Here is a 14748-nt window from a genome sequence, read left to right as displayed (position 1 = left end):
CAGAAACTCTTCTGACACGTATTTCAGAGTATCAGATTAAGTGGATAAACACCAACCTCCATCATTGAGCCGGTGCGCCCAATTGCTGAGTTTGGGATTTATGTTCACACAGCTACTGAGCTCCTGGATAAATACACGAGCCAAAACCCGGTTGTTCCTCTCCAGCAGCAGCTCAGCAACTTGTCCTAAAGTCTCTAGCTGCTCCTGCTGCCAGTTCAGCATCCTTCCAGCTAGCTGGTTCCCCCTAGCAAAGTCCAGCTCCAACCAGGGTTTCAGACTGCTGAAGAGAACAGAAATATGGAGGCCATTCTCCCCCCTCAGAAGCTCCACATTCTGGTTGATCTGCAGAAGAACTCGATCTCTGTACACTAACCAGACTGAAACAAGGGAAACAGACAAAAGGTGAATCAACAAGTGTTTGGGTTGAGAAAAGTCAAAATGTTAAATTCTAACTAAAGGAAACCTTTTTAACAAAAATTTTAACAAAAGCTACAGGAGGCACCTTTCTGCTGACTCGGAGCTGCCGAGTCTTGCTGCTGCTGCAGAATCTGCTTATCCTCCTTATCCTGAAAAGACACTTTATGCTGCTTCCTCCTTAGCTTGTGCTCGTCCTTTGATTTTAACTTCTTCAGACTGAAAAACAGCAAGAAGTAGTACAGATTTTCAGAAAGCAGCTGCACGTGAATGTGAATCATAAAACTCCGGTCATGGTTCGATCCCCAGGTTCTCCGATCTGCTTGTTGAAGTATTCTAGGAGAGAGAATCAACTCCGAATAGTCCCTGATGCATTCACTGGAATTTCATTGTGCGTGTGAACATCAGGCCAAGTGTTAAACACAAAATAATAAAAATACTGGCGACGGCCAGTGTTCACTGAGACTCAAACCTGTCCAAGATTTTTTTAGTAGACACACTTAACTTGTAACTCCTACACTGAATCACACTTTGTAGCTGAGCCGTTTGAAATAGAAGAGCTCTGCAGATACTGTGACGCAAATTTTAAGAATGTCAGAAAAAACAAATCAGCACACCGGTCTCACACGTGACTGAACGAGCATCTTTGGCAGTCATTGCAATTTGGGTGTTTAAAAGCCCTTACTGGTCAGGGAAATCTTTGAGCTTGGCTTTAAGTGAACACACAGGACAGGCATGCAGAGGAGTCAGCTGCTTGTAGGTGTGAGACGGACACACTGTCACTTTATAAATTCAAGAGGGAGTTACCGAGTCCCTGCTACAGCCAAAACAGCTGCTGACACTAAAGTATAAGCAAGAGTGTGAAATAACCAGAACATCTAGCTGGTAATTATTAGCTAGTAGCTACATAGTTGTTAATTTTTTCTTAAGTTCACAAACATCTAGAATGAACTCTGTAACTTCAGCCTCACCTTGTACATTTCTGATTCACCTTTGGCTTCTTCACAGTCTGCGGTTTGGGGACTGCAGCTTCAAACTGAAAAGACAGAAGAACTCAAGTCAACAACAACTCTGTGACTCATGACCAGAGTTTCTACGCCACCCCCTCAAAGAGCTTTCGCCTCTCACCTTACACTTCACCACGCCCGTCGGACAAAAGATTGTTATACTACAGATCTGACCGATGCAGTCTGGAGTCAAACAAGCTTCTTGCAGCAAATCCTGCAACACAAAAACAAGTAGGTTTGTTCACAGCTGGAAATTGTAGCTTCATGATAACAAGAAAGCAACAGAATACACAGAAGGATGATGTAACAAGGTCTAAATTCACCTTTTCACTCTTTTCTGAGAAGGCTGATGCTTTCAGGGTCTTCCAACATGTGACGTGATATTCAACTGTGCAGTCCTCACAGCAGCATATCCGAATGAAGCCCTTCATAAAGTAGAAAAAAACATTATGGTTTCCATCTTTTCTATCTTTCTTTAAACTGTGAAAAATTGACTGGATGCTGTTTACTTTAAAATCTGGGTCAGTAAAGTAGATTTCAGCTTTCACTGGGCAAAGACATTTGTCAAGGCGACAAATGGCATCAGGAAGGGGAGGAAACTTGCACAACTCTATAGCATCTTCCAGAATTTTCTAAAACGAAAGAAAACATGAGCAATGCTTGATTCACATCACACATTTGTTAAAATATAAAGCACCTGAGACTCACCTTGAAACAGTCTGGCTGTGTTTCTTTGACAATCTCTTTTGTCAAAGGCCAGGTGAGTTTACCAGGTGTTATTTGATTCTTGACCATCTGCAGGGAATCTAAAAACTGCTCCAGAGCTACTGCAAACCTGCCAGAAGCAGAAGAATCCACACATTGTACAGTTTGAAAATCCAAAAGTCAGAATCAGTGGCAAAACTGCTGTTAACTGATGTTAGTTGTGTACCTGTTCTCCCTGAGATATAGCTTGCCAAAGGCGTAGTAAACTAGACACTGAAACGTCCTCTCGTCGTATGATTTGATCTTCTCCAGCAGTTTTTCTGCTCCTGTCAGTTCCTACATATGAACGACAACCACATATGAAGTGAATGCAACAAAGTCCACCTTGTTCCACTTTGCTACTGAAAATATTTCCTGCCTTAACTGCTTTATCTATCAATCAGGACTTCTTTTTGCAACAAGGATGTACGGTGACTTAGCTGTAGTCCCTGGTGCAGAGTTGTGCTTCTGACAAAAAATAAAATTTGACCACTTTGCTTAAAACTTACCTCCGGCCGGCCGATCTGTATCAGGGCTGACGCATGGCCAAACAGTAACAACAGCTCATCTATTGTTGAAAGTCCAAGTTCCTGAGAAGAAGGAGAAGAAAGGACATTAATCATTCTGTTGAAACTGTAAATCACCTAAAAGGATTAAGATTAAAACCTTTACTTAGTGCTTCAAAAGTAATTGTTTGTACAGCTTAGGGGAGCAGAAACTTAGTTTCTTCCTCACGAGAAGAGTTGAATAATCTCACAGGTTCCTATTGGGTTTTTCTTCTTCTTAAATTGTTTATAATGAAAAGTGAGAGGAAGCATGGTAGAAGAGGAAGGAAGTGACTCGCCAGAATAGGCTCCCTGCTCTAAATCAGCAATTAACCACAGTGAACAACTCACTGGGGCAAAATCTAAGAACCTCGACCTAATTTCAAACAGAAACTTTTCATTTTTAATCCCAATTTAAAAAAAAAAAAAAAAAAAAAAGATAAAAAACATTTATTATCCTCAATTTACATCTTAGGCCTTTTAATTTTTCTGACTTTTACAAAGACAAAAATATTTCTCAAAGTTTTCTGCAAGATTTTATTTACTGCCATCCTTTTTTTCTTTTTTAAAATCTTGCACTTTGACGGACTTTGGTCTGTATGTGCGTATGAAGAGTGCTATGTACATAAAGACAAATAATCCAGTTAAGTTTCGTTTCAGTGTTATGTCATCATCTCTAGAAAGGATCAGTGTAGTCACGCCTGCAGTTAGTGCAAAATGCGGCGGTGCGATTTTTAACCGGTAGTAGGAAATTCGATCACATCGCTCCGGTTCTGGCTTCCTTGCATTGGCTTCCCATTGAATTTAGGATTCGTTTTAAAGTCCTTTTATTGGTTTTTAAATCTTTAAATGGTCTGGCTCCTGTCTATTTATCTGATTTGCTGAAGCCACATGTTCCTCCTCGCTCGCTCCGTTCAGCTGAGCAGCTGCTGCTGTCGGTCCCTAAGTCGCGGCTGAAATGCAGAGGAGACCGTGCCTTTTCAATTGCGGCTCCGATGCTCTGGAATAACCTTCCCCTCCAAATTAGACAAGCGTCATCAGTGAAGGTCTTTAAGTCCAGATTGAAAACCTATTTTTATTCCCTGGCTTTTAACTCTGTAGGAAACTGACACCTTCTTATTTATTTTATTGTATGTAATGATTGTATGGTATTTTTAATTTGGTTGTTTTGATCTGTGTTGTTCAGCACTTTGGTCTGCCTGGTGTGTTCGTAAAGTGCTATACAAATAAACGATGATGATGATGATGATGATGATGATGATGATGATGATGATGATGATAGTGTGAGAAATGTGGAAAAAACGAAAATTTGTACACAACACTGCAAATCTGCAGACAAACTAAAACTATTGACACATTTTTTTGTATTTGGAGTTCATTGGGATTCATACTTTAGCCTTTAGCATACTTTAGTTTAGCCACAGTAAGAACTAATATTACCTTGGTTGTTACAGTTTCCAGTAAGGTCAGCGCCCTGCTGAAGGCCTGCTCTGCGTTGCGGGTACGGAGGTCAGCCATTGCAGTGTGAGCATCTTCCACCAGAGATCTGAACTCTTTCAATCTGTCGGCTTTACCGTCAACCACTACCTGGCTCTGAACAGAGGATGGCCACTTTATGTAACGGTACTGCTGATGACTTTGAAGCAGTGCTAAATGTGAGAAACTTACCTGTTTTCCAGGATGACTAGTTTTGCTCTTTGATTTCTTCTTTGCTGTGGCGTTGGACTCTCCCTTTTCACTCTTTGAAAGCGGCTCGCTTCAGAACACAAAAGTTTTAAATTATGCTTAAACATTTCCCCTGCTGAAGTTGTTTTTCTGTGCTTGACAGTACTGTCCAATGGAGCCAAAGGTTGTGGTAGAAAAGTGAGACAGTTTTTATGGGTTATTAATAGTAGTGTTTTCACCAACCTTTTAGATGGTTTAAGGTCTTTACTGTTGCTGTTCTTCTGTGGAGTCCTTTCAGTTTTTCCTTGGGAGAGAATATCAGACTTTAAAGTGGACCTTTTCTGCTTTTTCCAAATTTCCTATCTTACACACACAAACTCTTACAAAGTTCATATTAAACATACAAAATTCTAACTAAGGCCATCAGTGTTTATACAGGTAATCTCTGAGTCCCAGAGCTCAGTGCCTCAGACTGCTTTAAACTGACAGGGACAGAAAGGGAGTCAACAAGTTTGTTTCAGCCAGAATATGGACCGAGTGGCTGCAGCAAGGCCCAGTTTATGTTAAATAAGGAATATATTCAATTGTTACTCAAGTAAAGCCTAATCTGATTTCTGATCCTCCTAAGAGGAAGCAAAGTTTCACCTTGATTTACTCATGTGAATGCAGTTATGTTTGAGCAGCTGAGTAACAGCAACAAGAAGAGATATAACTATATTCCAGATATCAAAACATTTATAAAAGTGACCAAACGGTCCTGTAACTTTCTTCACTTTTCTCCAAGTTTTTTTTTAAAGCCAAGTTGAGCCAGCTGCCCTCGAACACCATCAAAAAGGCCTCAATTTCTGATTGTGAGTGCTGTCAGGAGTTAATCAACAGTCTGTCAGAATCACAGCTGATGGGTTTCACTGATTTGAACAACAAATATCTGAATTCACAGCAACTCAAATTTGATTCTATTCATGTCATCAACTGCAAATAAGCCTAAATTTGTATCACTTCATGGTCATCATACATATTCATGTCATGTGGCAATTTAGCAATAAACTTCAAAATAAGCCTCAGAGCCTCAAAGGGTTAGTTTTCCATACTGGAAAGTGCAACTATATGATGAAAGATAAAAACCAAACGGATGAAAACACACTCACTTGTTTGCTTGTCCATGTTTACTACCTGTTAACACACAAATAAAATATCAACTCTAAAATTAAGCAACAAAACATGAGTCATACTTTTAAAATGTGACAAAACTAAAGCTGCAAATTTTCATCATCTGAATGTTCTTTTAAAACCACCACCATTAAAATTTAAATCGATACCAAAGAACATCTATAGCTGAAGATCATGAGACCATAGTTATCAATACATATACATTTACAAATATGCATAAAAAGGAATTAATAATCAATCGTAGAATAAAAAAAAAAAGGAAAGAAACAGAACACTGAAATAAGAAACTGAAACAAAAACCGAAATCAAAGTCAACTTAAATGTAAACGCTTAAAACAAAAACTTAATTGAAAGAAAAAAAACAAATAAACATTACAAATACTGTTACTCATTTTCTTTCTTGCCACTTCCATTTTTCTTTCACATATAAGCTCTTCTGTATTAAAATATCAATATTTTGACATTTCCCCTTTTATCTTAGACAAACAGACTGAAAACTAAAGTTTGATTACAAAATACAAAAAAGAACCTGAATTAAGGTTTTGTTCAGCATTTTTGATTGAAAACTGGATTATCAGAATTACTATTAATCGTTTATCAATTAAACCACTCTATTAAAGATTTAATTCACTTAATATTTCGACAAAAATACTTAAAAATCTTATCCTTACCTAACAAACTAATTTATTATTCTGCTTTACTGACAACCTCAAATGATGCGTTACAAACCTTTGGGGACGTGCTGGCAGCTGGATGACTCTTATGAGATGGTGTCACGAGGCCGAGTCTTAAACTGTGAAGAAAAAATAAAACTGCATGAAATAAGAATTTTACTAGCGGTTATTACCAAATGCACAAAGCACATACATACCTTTGACCTTGCTCTAGTGGTCCAGCTGAAATCAGAGAACAGAAATATCAGTTTGAATTTGGAGGGATATGACAGATTATTTTTTCACTAAAACCAATAACAGGATCTTAATTGGAAGGTAAAAAGTGGAAACATTCAACAACAAAACAAAAAAAGAAATAACCCTTTGCCATTAGCCACTGTAAGAAGACAGGGTTTTTAAGTTTACCTGAGACATATCCTCGAGGTGGGCCTGGATGAGCCATTGGATGTGTCGTTGTGTATTTGCAGAACTGCGTTTCCAGATCTTTGACTCCCTCGTGGTCATCTTTACAGAGCATCTGGGCCAACTTATTTGCTTTTATTGCCATTTCATAGTGTCCCAAGGAGAACAAGGCCTCACAGTAACGGTAGTGACCCTGTACAAAAACAAGAAAGAGGATTTCTTCATCACAGCAGCTGTTTGCTCACACAGTTCACATAATAATGCTCAGTGTTGCTGTTCAGATAAGGTACTGTACACTAAAGCCAAACACAAAGTTACAAGCATGGTGGGTGGCAGTATAATGCTCTAGGGCTGTTTTGCTGGTACATTGCACAAAGTGGATGGAATAATGAAGACGGATGACTACTTCCAAATTCTTCCACTTTACCTCAAATCAGCAGCTAGATGTTTGAAACTTGGACACAGCTGGGTGTTCCAGCAGGACAATGTTTTGGAATGGATAAAGCAGGCTAACATTAAGCTTCTGGGAATGGCCTTCCCAAAGCCTCAACCTCATCTCCATTGAAAATGTTTGGACTATTCTTAAAAGCCGGTACTGTGCCAGGAAACCAACCAATCTAAATGAACTCTACCAAGAGAGGTGGTTAAATACCCAGCCAGAATTATGCTATGCACTTGTTGATGACTACTAAAGGCATCTGGTCACGGTGCAACTTGCAAAAACAAAACTAATCCAAAGAAAAGTAATCAAAATCTGTTGTGACACAGACTTCAGTCTACTCTAATAACAGAAACTCAACAGAAATGAAAGCAACAGTGGAGCAGAAATTTATTTTACTGAATATGAACTCAGAACATTACAAACAAAGATTATAATTAAGACAAATACCTTTGCCCACACAGGTTTAATCAGAGTGGCACGTTTTCCATCGCCAACCGCTTTTCTGAAAAGTAAAAATAAAAAGTTTGGATCGAAAGATCCACGAGCTTGTGACTTGCTCTGCTTCGCAAAAACAATCTGCAGTAAAAACACGCCTCAGAATGGGTGTGGCGTAGTTTTACAACAATCACAGGTGCAAAGTGAAAGCATTTATGACAAGTTGTTTTCAGTAAGTTTCGGGCACAACTTCAACTTATCCAGGTACACAGAGAAGAGGATCAAATGTGGAGAGGTTAAAGCTCCAGCAACGCTGGTTTTACATACAACAACTTGTTTTTAAAAAATCTGATGAATGTGTTTCTGCGTGTGGTTGTTATGCGTAAGTGCTTCCAATACTTTTTGGATAATCAGATAAGGGTAATAATGTCCTCATGTGTATTTGAACTAGATGGATGGCAAACCTTTTAGAACATGTCTGTTTTTTTATTCGCTGAGAATAAATAGAAAGTCCACTTATTCTTTGGTTTAGGTCACTTCTGTCTTGGTTGAAGACAAAAGTGACTTCCTACACAAAGAAAGTTGGTATTAAAACATCTGTCAGCCTAACAGCTTTTTAAAAAGGCCAGTTTCAGTTAAATATTGACTTTAGCTCAAGATTAATTAAATAGGGTGCCAAGTAGGCTAGAAAGTACACAAAGACACAAAGATCAACAGGAAACGTACAGTGCTTAACAAACCTATTAGGCCACTCACCATAAAAATAAGAGCACAAAATATATTAGAAATGAACCAAATTCATATTTTTATACCCAAATTTGAGCCGGAGCGCTGGATATCTCTGAGGAGTCAGAAATTAATCAAGCAAAACATTCAACCACTGAAATTATTTTTCTGTTCAGGGATGTAAGTGAACAATTAAGAAAAAAAAAAAAAAAAAAGGAAAAAAAAGTGTTTTAATATCCTCTCAGCTGTTTTGTAAAACAGAAAATTTAAAAAAACGATTAACAAAAATTATGTTTTAGCATTAATAATAAGATTTTGACTAATGAGACTGCGCACACTTATTGATTAACTACTACAGAAATATAAAAATTCCCAATGCTGTTAATTTAGGGCAGCTGTGAGTTAAAATTTACAACCTTACATTGGGTGGTGGTATAATCAATTTATTAAGCATTGCTTTTTCTGCTTTTTATCAAACAGAACTGTGGCAAGTGCTCCAGAATGAGTGGTACTTACTGATATTTCTTACACCTGATAAAGGATAGGGCTCGGTTTCCATAAAGTTTGTGATTGTCAGGGCTGGGAAGAGAAATAAATTAATTTCAACTACAAAAGGCACAACTTTTCTTTTTAGTGGACAGATATGTAGAACATGTTTTTTGACATATTTCCATGGATTAAATACACTCAGTGACAAGCAACATATTTAGGCTGTATTAAGAAATGTACAGCCACAGTCACATGGGCTTAATGGCCGGCCAACAACACCCTGGCAACCAGTGGTTGCCGGGGGGGTGCATTCCCACACTGGTTGGACAGTGGCTACTGGAGGTCACAAGGTAAAAATTGGTGTCAACAGCCAGCAACCATTCACCAACCAGTCAAGGTGAATATACATTTTTCCCTAGAAGCCGGTGGTTACTGAACAGTCTCTTGGCATATGTGACCGACACCTTATCCATCTCACTATGATGGTGCTGCAGTGTATCACAGTTGTCATAAGGTAAAGGCATGGCACTAAAATGTAATGTCAGAGAAGTATTACTTACTAATATTCGATGGCTTTAGAATAATACTTCACCGCTTCTTCATAGTGCTGTTTCTCAAAGTGCTCGTTTCCTTTCTTCTTCATCTCTTCACTTTTCTGGGGGAGGAATATATTTATTTCCACTGGCAGTAGAGAAATGCATTCAAACACAGGAAGGAAATTTTTTTTTTTTTTTTTTTAAACAGCATTAAATCCATTGAGGAAGCACTTTAAAGTTATTGAGCGTCTGAGGTTGTTTTCAAGCATGTTACAACAAGTAGACTGCCTGCTGGGCTCTACTAATGAAGCAAGATTTGTAGCTGAGCAAGGTCACGTGAGGACACGCATGCAGCACATTGGTGTCCTGTATGAAATAAGTTCGACATAACCAGGCTTCTTTTCTGTTAGCTGACTGTTAGCTTGACATAAGTTTAAATCCCAGTCAGAGGTAATGGATATCCATTTCTATATTAACCAAGTTTCAGTTTCAGATTACCTTTAATTCAGTGTCAGCTTATTTTTAAGCTTTTTGATTTTTGTCCCCAATCTAAATTATTTGATGTTTTACTTGCTATGCCACAATATGATCAACATTCATTGTGTTTAAAGTTATAAACTTGGAATAATTATGTGCCTTTATGTCCATGTTTGAAGATGGATACTTATCTTTAATGTGTAGCTTTTATTCAAACTGTGAAGCACTCGGATACTTTTCAAAACACCATAAAGATGGAGTTAGAAACCTTGTTAAACTATTACTACTACCACTAAATTTTTTAAAGAGCAACTCACTGATGACTGTAAAAATTTAACAACGTCAGAAATCTGCTTAGTAGCAGCAGCTAAACAGGCCCAAAAGAAGTGGGGCAGGGAGAGAGGGTAGAAGTGACCTGGGAATTTATAGTCTGACCATCAATAGGTTTTAATCTGGGTTTCAAGTCATTTTTTGCATTGTGGTCTTTGGTTCTCCTTTTGTTGGTTTGCAAAAAAATATCCTTGATATTCCAAACCTGTCACCTCTCCTGGTAAACACTGTCAAAGTATCAGAAGCCCCTTTCTTAACTGCACTACTGTATAGCTCTGTGTAAATAATCATTCTGTACATTCGATAATTTTTAATCCTACAACTGTTTACAACTTGCATAGTTCCCATTTCTGTATAGCTGTATATCCCAGATTCTGTAAAGTTATTTATTTCATATTCTGTATAGTTTTTCATATTTATATCCTGTTCATATCCTGTACATAGCTTGTACTCACTACAGCCTGTACATACTTATAGTTATAGAATATTCACAACATACTTCATACCGTGTACATTATAACATACCATAATAGACCCATTTCTGTAATATACTCACATATCTATATTATTGCTAATATATATTGTAATATATCTATATCACTAAAGCACTTCTGGATGGATGCAAACTGCATTTCGTTGCCCTGTACCTGTGCATGTGCAATGACAATAAAGTTGAATTCTATTCTATTCTATTCTATTTATCATTACTACCTAATCAGCTCAACTCTACTCGTTCTTGGTCATTATAGCAACGCAACCGAAAATCCCACGACGTCATCTGAATGAGATACAAGTGGCAATGGAGGATGTCGAATCGATGGTATAAATACTGCTCACTTTCTGGCTTTTTGTCACACTCTGGGTCCAAGGTGTTGGTTTTTGTGCAGCCATGTCTCTCATGGCCGGGTTTCAAAAGCTCTCATGACTCATTTAGTGACGTTATTGATTGCCCAGACAGTGGCTTGCAGACTGTTGACATCACATTTCCAGATTGAGCCATCTTCCTTGGAACTTCGGCGCAAGAAGGTACTTAAAAGTATTTGGTACCAAGTACTACCACTTAATGAAAAACCCTAAAAAGCGAGTCCAGTTGAGCTGAGCAGGCACCAGTGGGGGGGGGGGAAAAAAAAAAAAAGACTATGAGAAACAGTGTGGTGGCTCTTACCTCAACATGAAAGTCCAACGGTGGAGCCATCAGCTCCTTCATCCTCCTATCTTGGCTGCCTCCCAGATCCTGAATAAGCCTGGCATCTGAACAAAAGACAAGTCTCAGCTTTTAAAACACCACCACCGAAGTCAAAGAAAATTATCAACAAACCAGTTCACTGTTTAGAAAAGGGAAAAAAAAAAAAAAAAAAAAAAAAAACTATGAATATCACAGACTCAACACATAAAGATACCCACAGGAATTACTAGAGCTGAGCACTCAAAAGCAGATACTGTGTCTTACACTCTGTGAAGATGAAGTGGAGAGCTGTGAAGCAGGTGTGCCCAGAGTTGAGCTCAGTTATTTGCTTTTGTATATCAGGTTCTCCTGTTCGCAGCAACCAGCGAAACGCATCATCCAAGACCTCCGCACTGCGCTGGTTTCAAACAAAGTCAACACACCATCACACATAAGCACTGTTTGTACAGCTGCATTACATTTGTACCCATTTTGGACAAAATAACAAAAATAACAGAAAACACACAGGTAATCAGGTGAGACCCTGCTACCAAAAATACATTTTTGGTGAATAACTCTGACTTTTGACATTCACGTGTCAGAAATCAAATGAAAAACTGGTCACTTTTTAGAGCTCTTCATTTCCAAACTTACCAAGTTAAGCCTGTTGCTAAGTAGAACAATATATTTTGAATCATTCCTTTTTACCTGGGAGAGAGAACAAACAAGCACCTGTTAGAAAGAAAATGAGACTTACAGACTTATCTTATCTGTGTCTGACTGACATATTTAACTTACAAATCCTCTCTCCAAGGCCCTGAAGATTGTTTCTACTATTTCTATTCTTCTTATGTGCTTTAGATTTATATCGTTGTTTTCACTGAAAAGAGACCATTACACATTCTATTAACAGTTTAAACACTGATGATGAAGAGGTATTAACTGCAGGTAATTATAACTGTGCTTACTTTGCGCTGATTAGACCTATTTCAATAGCCCAGCGAACAGTACTGCACTCATCACGCTGCAGCAGAATGGGAAGCCAGAAGGAACAAATTTTCATCCTCTGCACTGCTTCTCTTTTTTTGTCAACAGGGATATCATACCATCGATTAAAAATGTCCTCTGGAAAAAAAACACATGGAGAAAACAATGCAAGGTGTTAAGCAACAGCAAACAGAAGATGGCACATTATAGGATGATTATTCTATTATTCTTAAAAGAGGGAAATAAAACATTAAAAAATGTTTTTAGTGATTATTACTGTTTTTGAACAACTAAACTCAACAAAAATACTTACTTCACTGTTAAATCCAGTCACAACTAATGCATATATAAGAGGAGTTTGTAACCAAAGTTTGTAACCAAACTAAAACTCACTCTACAAAAGAAGTGAGAAAAAAAAAGAACTCAGAAAAGTACATGTAACAAAATATATCTACAGTAATTGTCTAGGTCACAACATAGGACTACAGTGATTGAACTTAATATATTATTAAAGCTTCCTCTATCATTCTCATTGTTACATCTGTACTGGAGACACTGCTTTATACAGTCAGATCCACAAATCTTTGGACAAAAACTTTGTCATTTTGCCTCTGAGCACCATCGCTGTGGATCAAGCAATTAAGATGTGACAAAAGTATTGCATTACTTTTTTATATACAGGACCTGATTATCACAGGCTCAAAATTACTTGAACAAACTTCTGAATATGTGTTGTTTTCAATACTTGTGTAAAATTCCTTTGCAGTCTGTGACTGCCTGAAGAAGATTGTTTTCTGGCACTCTGTGGCTTCGGAAACTGAAAAGCTCCTCTGTTGAGCTGAGATCAGGTGACTGACTTGGTCAGTATAGAATATCCAATTTATTTTCCTTGAGAGACTCTTGGGTTGCTTTTGCACTATGTTCTCGGTCATTAGCCATTTGCACTGTGAAGCACTTCCAATAAATTTTACAGCATTTCTCTGAATCTGACCTAAAAGTACAGCCCTGTACTGCTACTTCTATCAGTAGTCACATCATCGCACACACTAGTGACTCATTTCCACTGGCAGTCACATGTGGTCAAAACATAACATTGTGTCCATAATGTTTGATAGACAATGTGGTATGCTTCAGATCAAAAGCTGTTTCTCTTCTTTTGTGTACTCTCCAATTTTCCCATCGTTTTGGTACAGGCTCATCCTGCTTTCTACTATCTAAAGACAGAATTGAAGACTACGACACCAGCAGTGTTTTAAACATGCAGGGCGAGGACTCAATGGGGAGCTACATGATGCAAAGTTGAGGCATCTCGCCCTCAGTTTGAGTCATCCACCCACATCAGCCAGACAGCTGTCCTGATAGCATCTCCTATCTTATCCTAGATAAATAAACTGGTGCAAACTGTAACAGCTGCATCGGGGTATATAATTTCCGGGTATATCACATCACTCCTCTATCTGAGAAAACATTGTTTCTATAGGCCTCCAAATCTTTCTATGAAAAACTGAGGTGGTCAGGTGGGATGAATTTGCTTTATTCTACAGTAATTCATCAAAGGAAGAGTCCTACAAATGCATATAAGGGTCAGTGTCAAATCACCTGTGTTCATTCTTTTCAGTGACAAAACTAACAGTCTCTCTTTAGTAAACAGCACCCTTTTAACACCAAAGAGGCTATGTGCAGCTGCAGACCAAAGATGTGACCCTTGCTCTAAGATTAGTGCAATATGCAAGTGAGTCAAAAAATGTAACTGCATGTTTTTACTTACGCAAGTAAAAACATGAACTTTATTCATTAGCAATGATATTATACATTTGAGTTATTGCATAAGGTGTCATTTAAAAGGGTTGCTCAACATTAAATGTAATAAATTACTGATTGTATATGACAGCGGTCCCCAACCCCCGGGCCTCGGACCGGTACCGGTCCGTGAGTCGTTTTGTACCGGACCGCGAGAGTTGAGGCTCAGTTGTGAAATGTATGGTTTTCAGGGTTTTTATCGGTTTTCAGCGTTATTTTGTAAATGGCCTGTATTTGTATAGCGCTTTTACTAGTCCCCACTAGGGACCCCAAAGTGCTTTACACACCCAGTCATCCACCCAGTCACACACACATTCACACACTGGTGGGGGCAAGCTACAGTTGTAGCCACAGCTGCCCTGGGGGAGACTGACAGAAGCGAGGCTGCCATATCGCGCCATCGGTCCTTCTGGCCAACACCAGTAGGCGGTAGGTGAAGTGTCTTGCCCAAGGACACAACGACCGAGACTGTCCGAGCCGGGGCTCGAACCAGCAACCTTCCAATTACAAGGCGAACTCCCAACTCTTGAGCCACGATTTTGTTATCGTTTTTATCGTTAACTCTGTTTTCCTGGTCTTTTCACGTGTGTTATGAATAAATCTTCTTTTTTTTCGGTACCTGTACTAGTTTTATTTTGTTGTATTTATCCGCGACATCTTAAAGGCCGGTCCGTGAAAATATTGTCAGGCATAAACCGGTCCGTGGCGCAAAAAAGGTTGGGGACCGCTGGTATATGACA

The 14748-nt window shown here is 38.5% G+C and overlaps 1 protein-coding gene across 2 annotated transcripts in view; it reads right to left on the bottom strand.

Moving 5' to 3' along the window:
* Positions 1 to 14748, bottom strand: part of ttc3 (tetratricopeptide repeat domain 3) — a 31420-nt gene that overhangs the window by 13557 nt on the left and 3115 nt on the right. For both annotated transcript variants that reach the window (XM_085364679.1, XM_085364680.1), the window contains 24 exons: positions 12190 to 12346; positions 12020 to 12101; positions 11876 to 11929; positions 11507 to 11639; positions 11222 to 11307; positions 9274 to 9368; positions 8741 to 8803; positions 7511 to 7565; positions 6625 to 6814; positions 6417 to 6441; positions 6275 to 6338; positions 5524 to 5548; positions 4619 to 4679; positions 4379 to 4466; positions 4151 to 4303; positions 2675 to 2755; positions 2353 to 2462; positions 2130 to 2256; positions 1931 to 2053; positions 1745 to 1846; positions 1543 to 1635; positions 1386 to 1450; positions 503 to 633; positions 57 to 377 (listed from right to left, as the gene is read on the bottom strand). In XM_085364679.1, coding sequence (XP_085220805.1) covers positions 57 to 377; positions 503 to 633; positions 1386 to 1450; positions 1543 to 1635; positions 1745 to 1846; positions 1931 to 2053; positions 2130 to 2256; positions 2353 to 2462; positions 2675 to 2755; positions 4151 to 4303; positions 4379 to 4466; positions 4619 to 4679; positions 5524 to 5548; positions 6275 to 6338; positions 6417 to 6441; positions 6625 to 6814; positions 7511 to 7565; positions 8741 to 8803; positions 9274 to 9368; positions 11222 to 11307; positions 11507 to 11639; positions 11876 to 11929; positions 12020 to 12101; positions 12190 to 12346 — 2484 coding nt within the window. The remainder of the gene's footprint in view (positions 1 to 56; positions 378 to 502; positions 634 to 1385; positions 1451 to 1542; positions 1636 to 1744; positions 1847 to 1930; positions 2054 to 2129; positions 2257 to 2352; positions 2463 to 2674; positions 2756 to 4150; positions 4304 to 4378; positions 4467 to 4618; positions 4680 to 5523; positions 5549 to 6274; positions 6339 to 6416; positions 6442 to 6624; positions 6815 to 7510; positions 7566 to 8740; positions 8804 to 9273; positions 9369 to 11221; positions 11308 to 11506; positions 11640 to 11875; positions 11930 to 12019; positions 12102 to 12189; positions 12347 to 14748) is intronic.

Source organism: Diplotaxodon limnothrissa, linkage group LG10, assembly GCF_057381915.1.
Source record: "Diplotaxodon limnothrissa isolate DT_005_m linkage group LG10, D_limnothrissa_male_GT1.1, whole genome shotgun sequence".
In the NCBI taxonomy this organism is placed as follows: domain Eukaryota; kingdom Metazoa; phylum Chordata; class Actinopteri; order Cichliformes; family Cichlidae; genus Diplotaxodon; species Diplotaxodon limnothrissa.
This window is presented reverse-complemented; position numbering and strand designations above follow the sequence as displayed.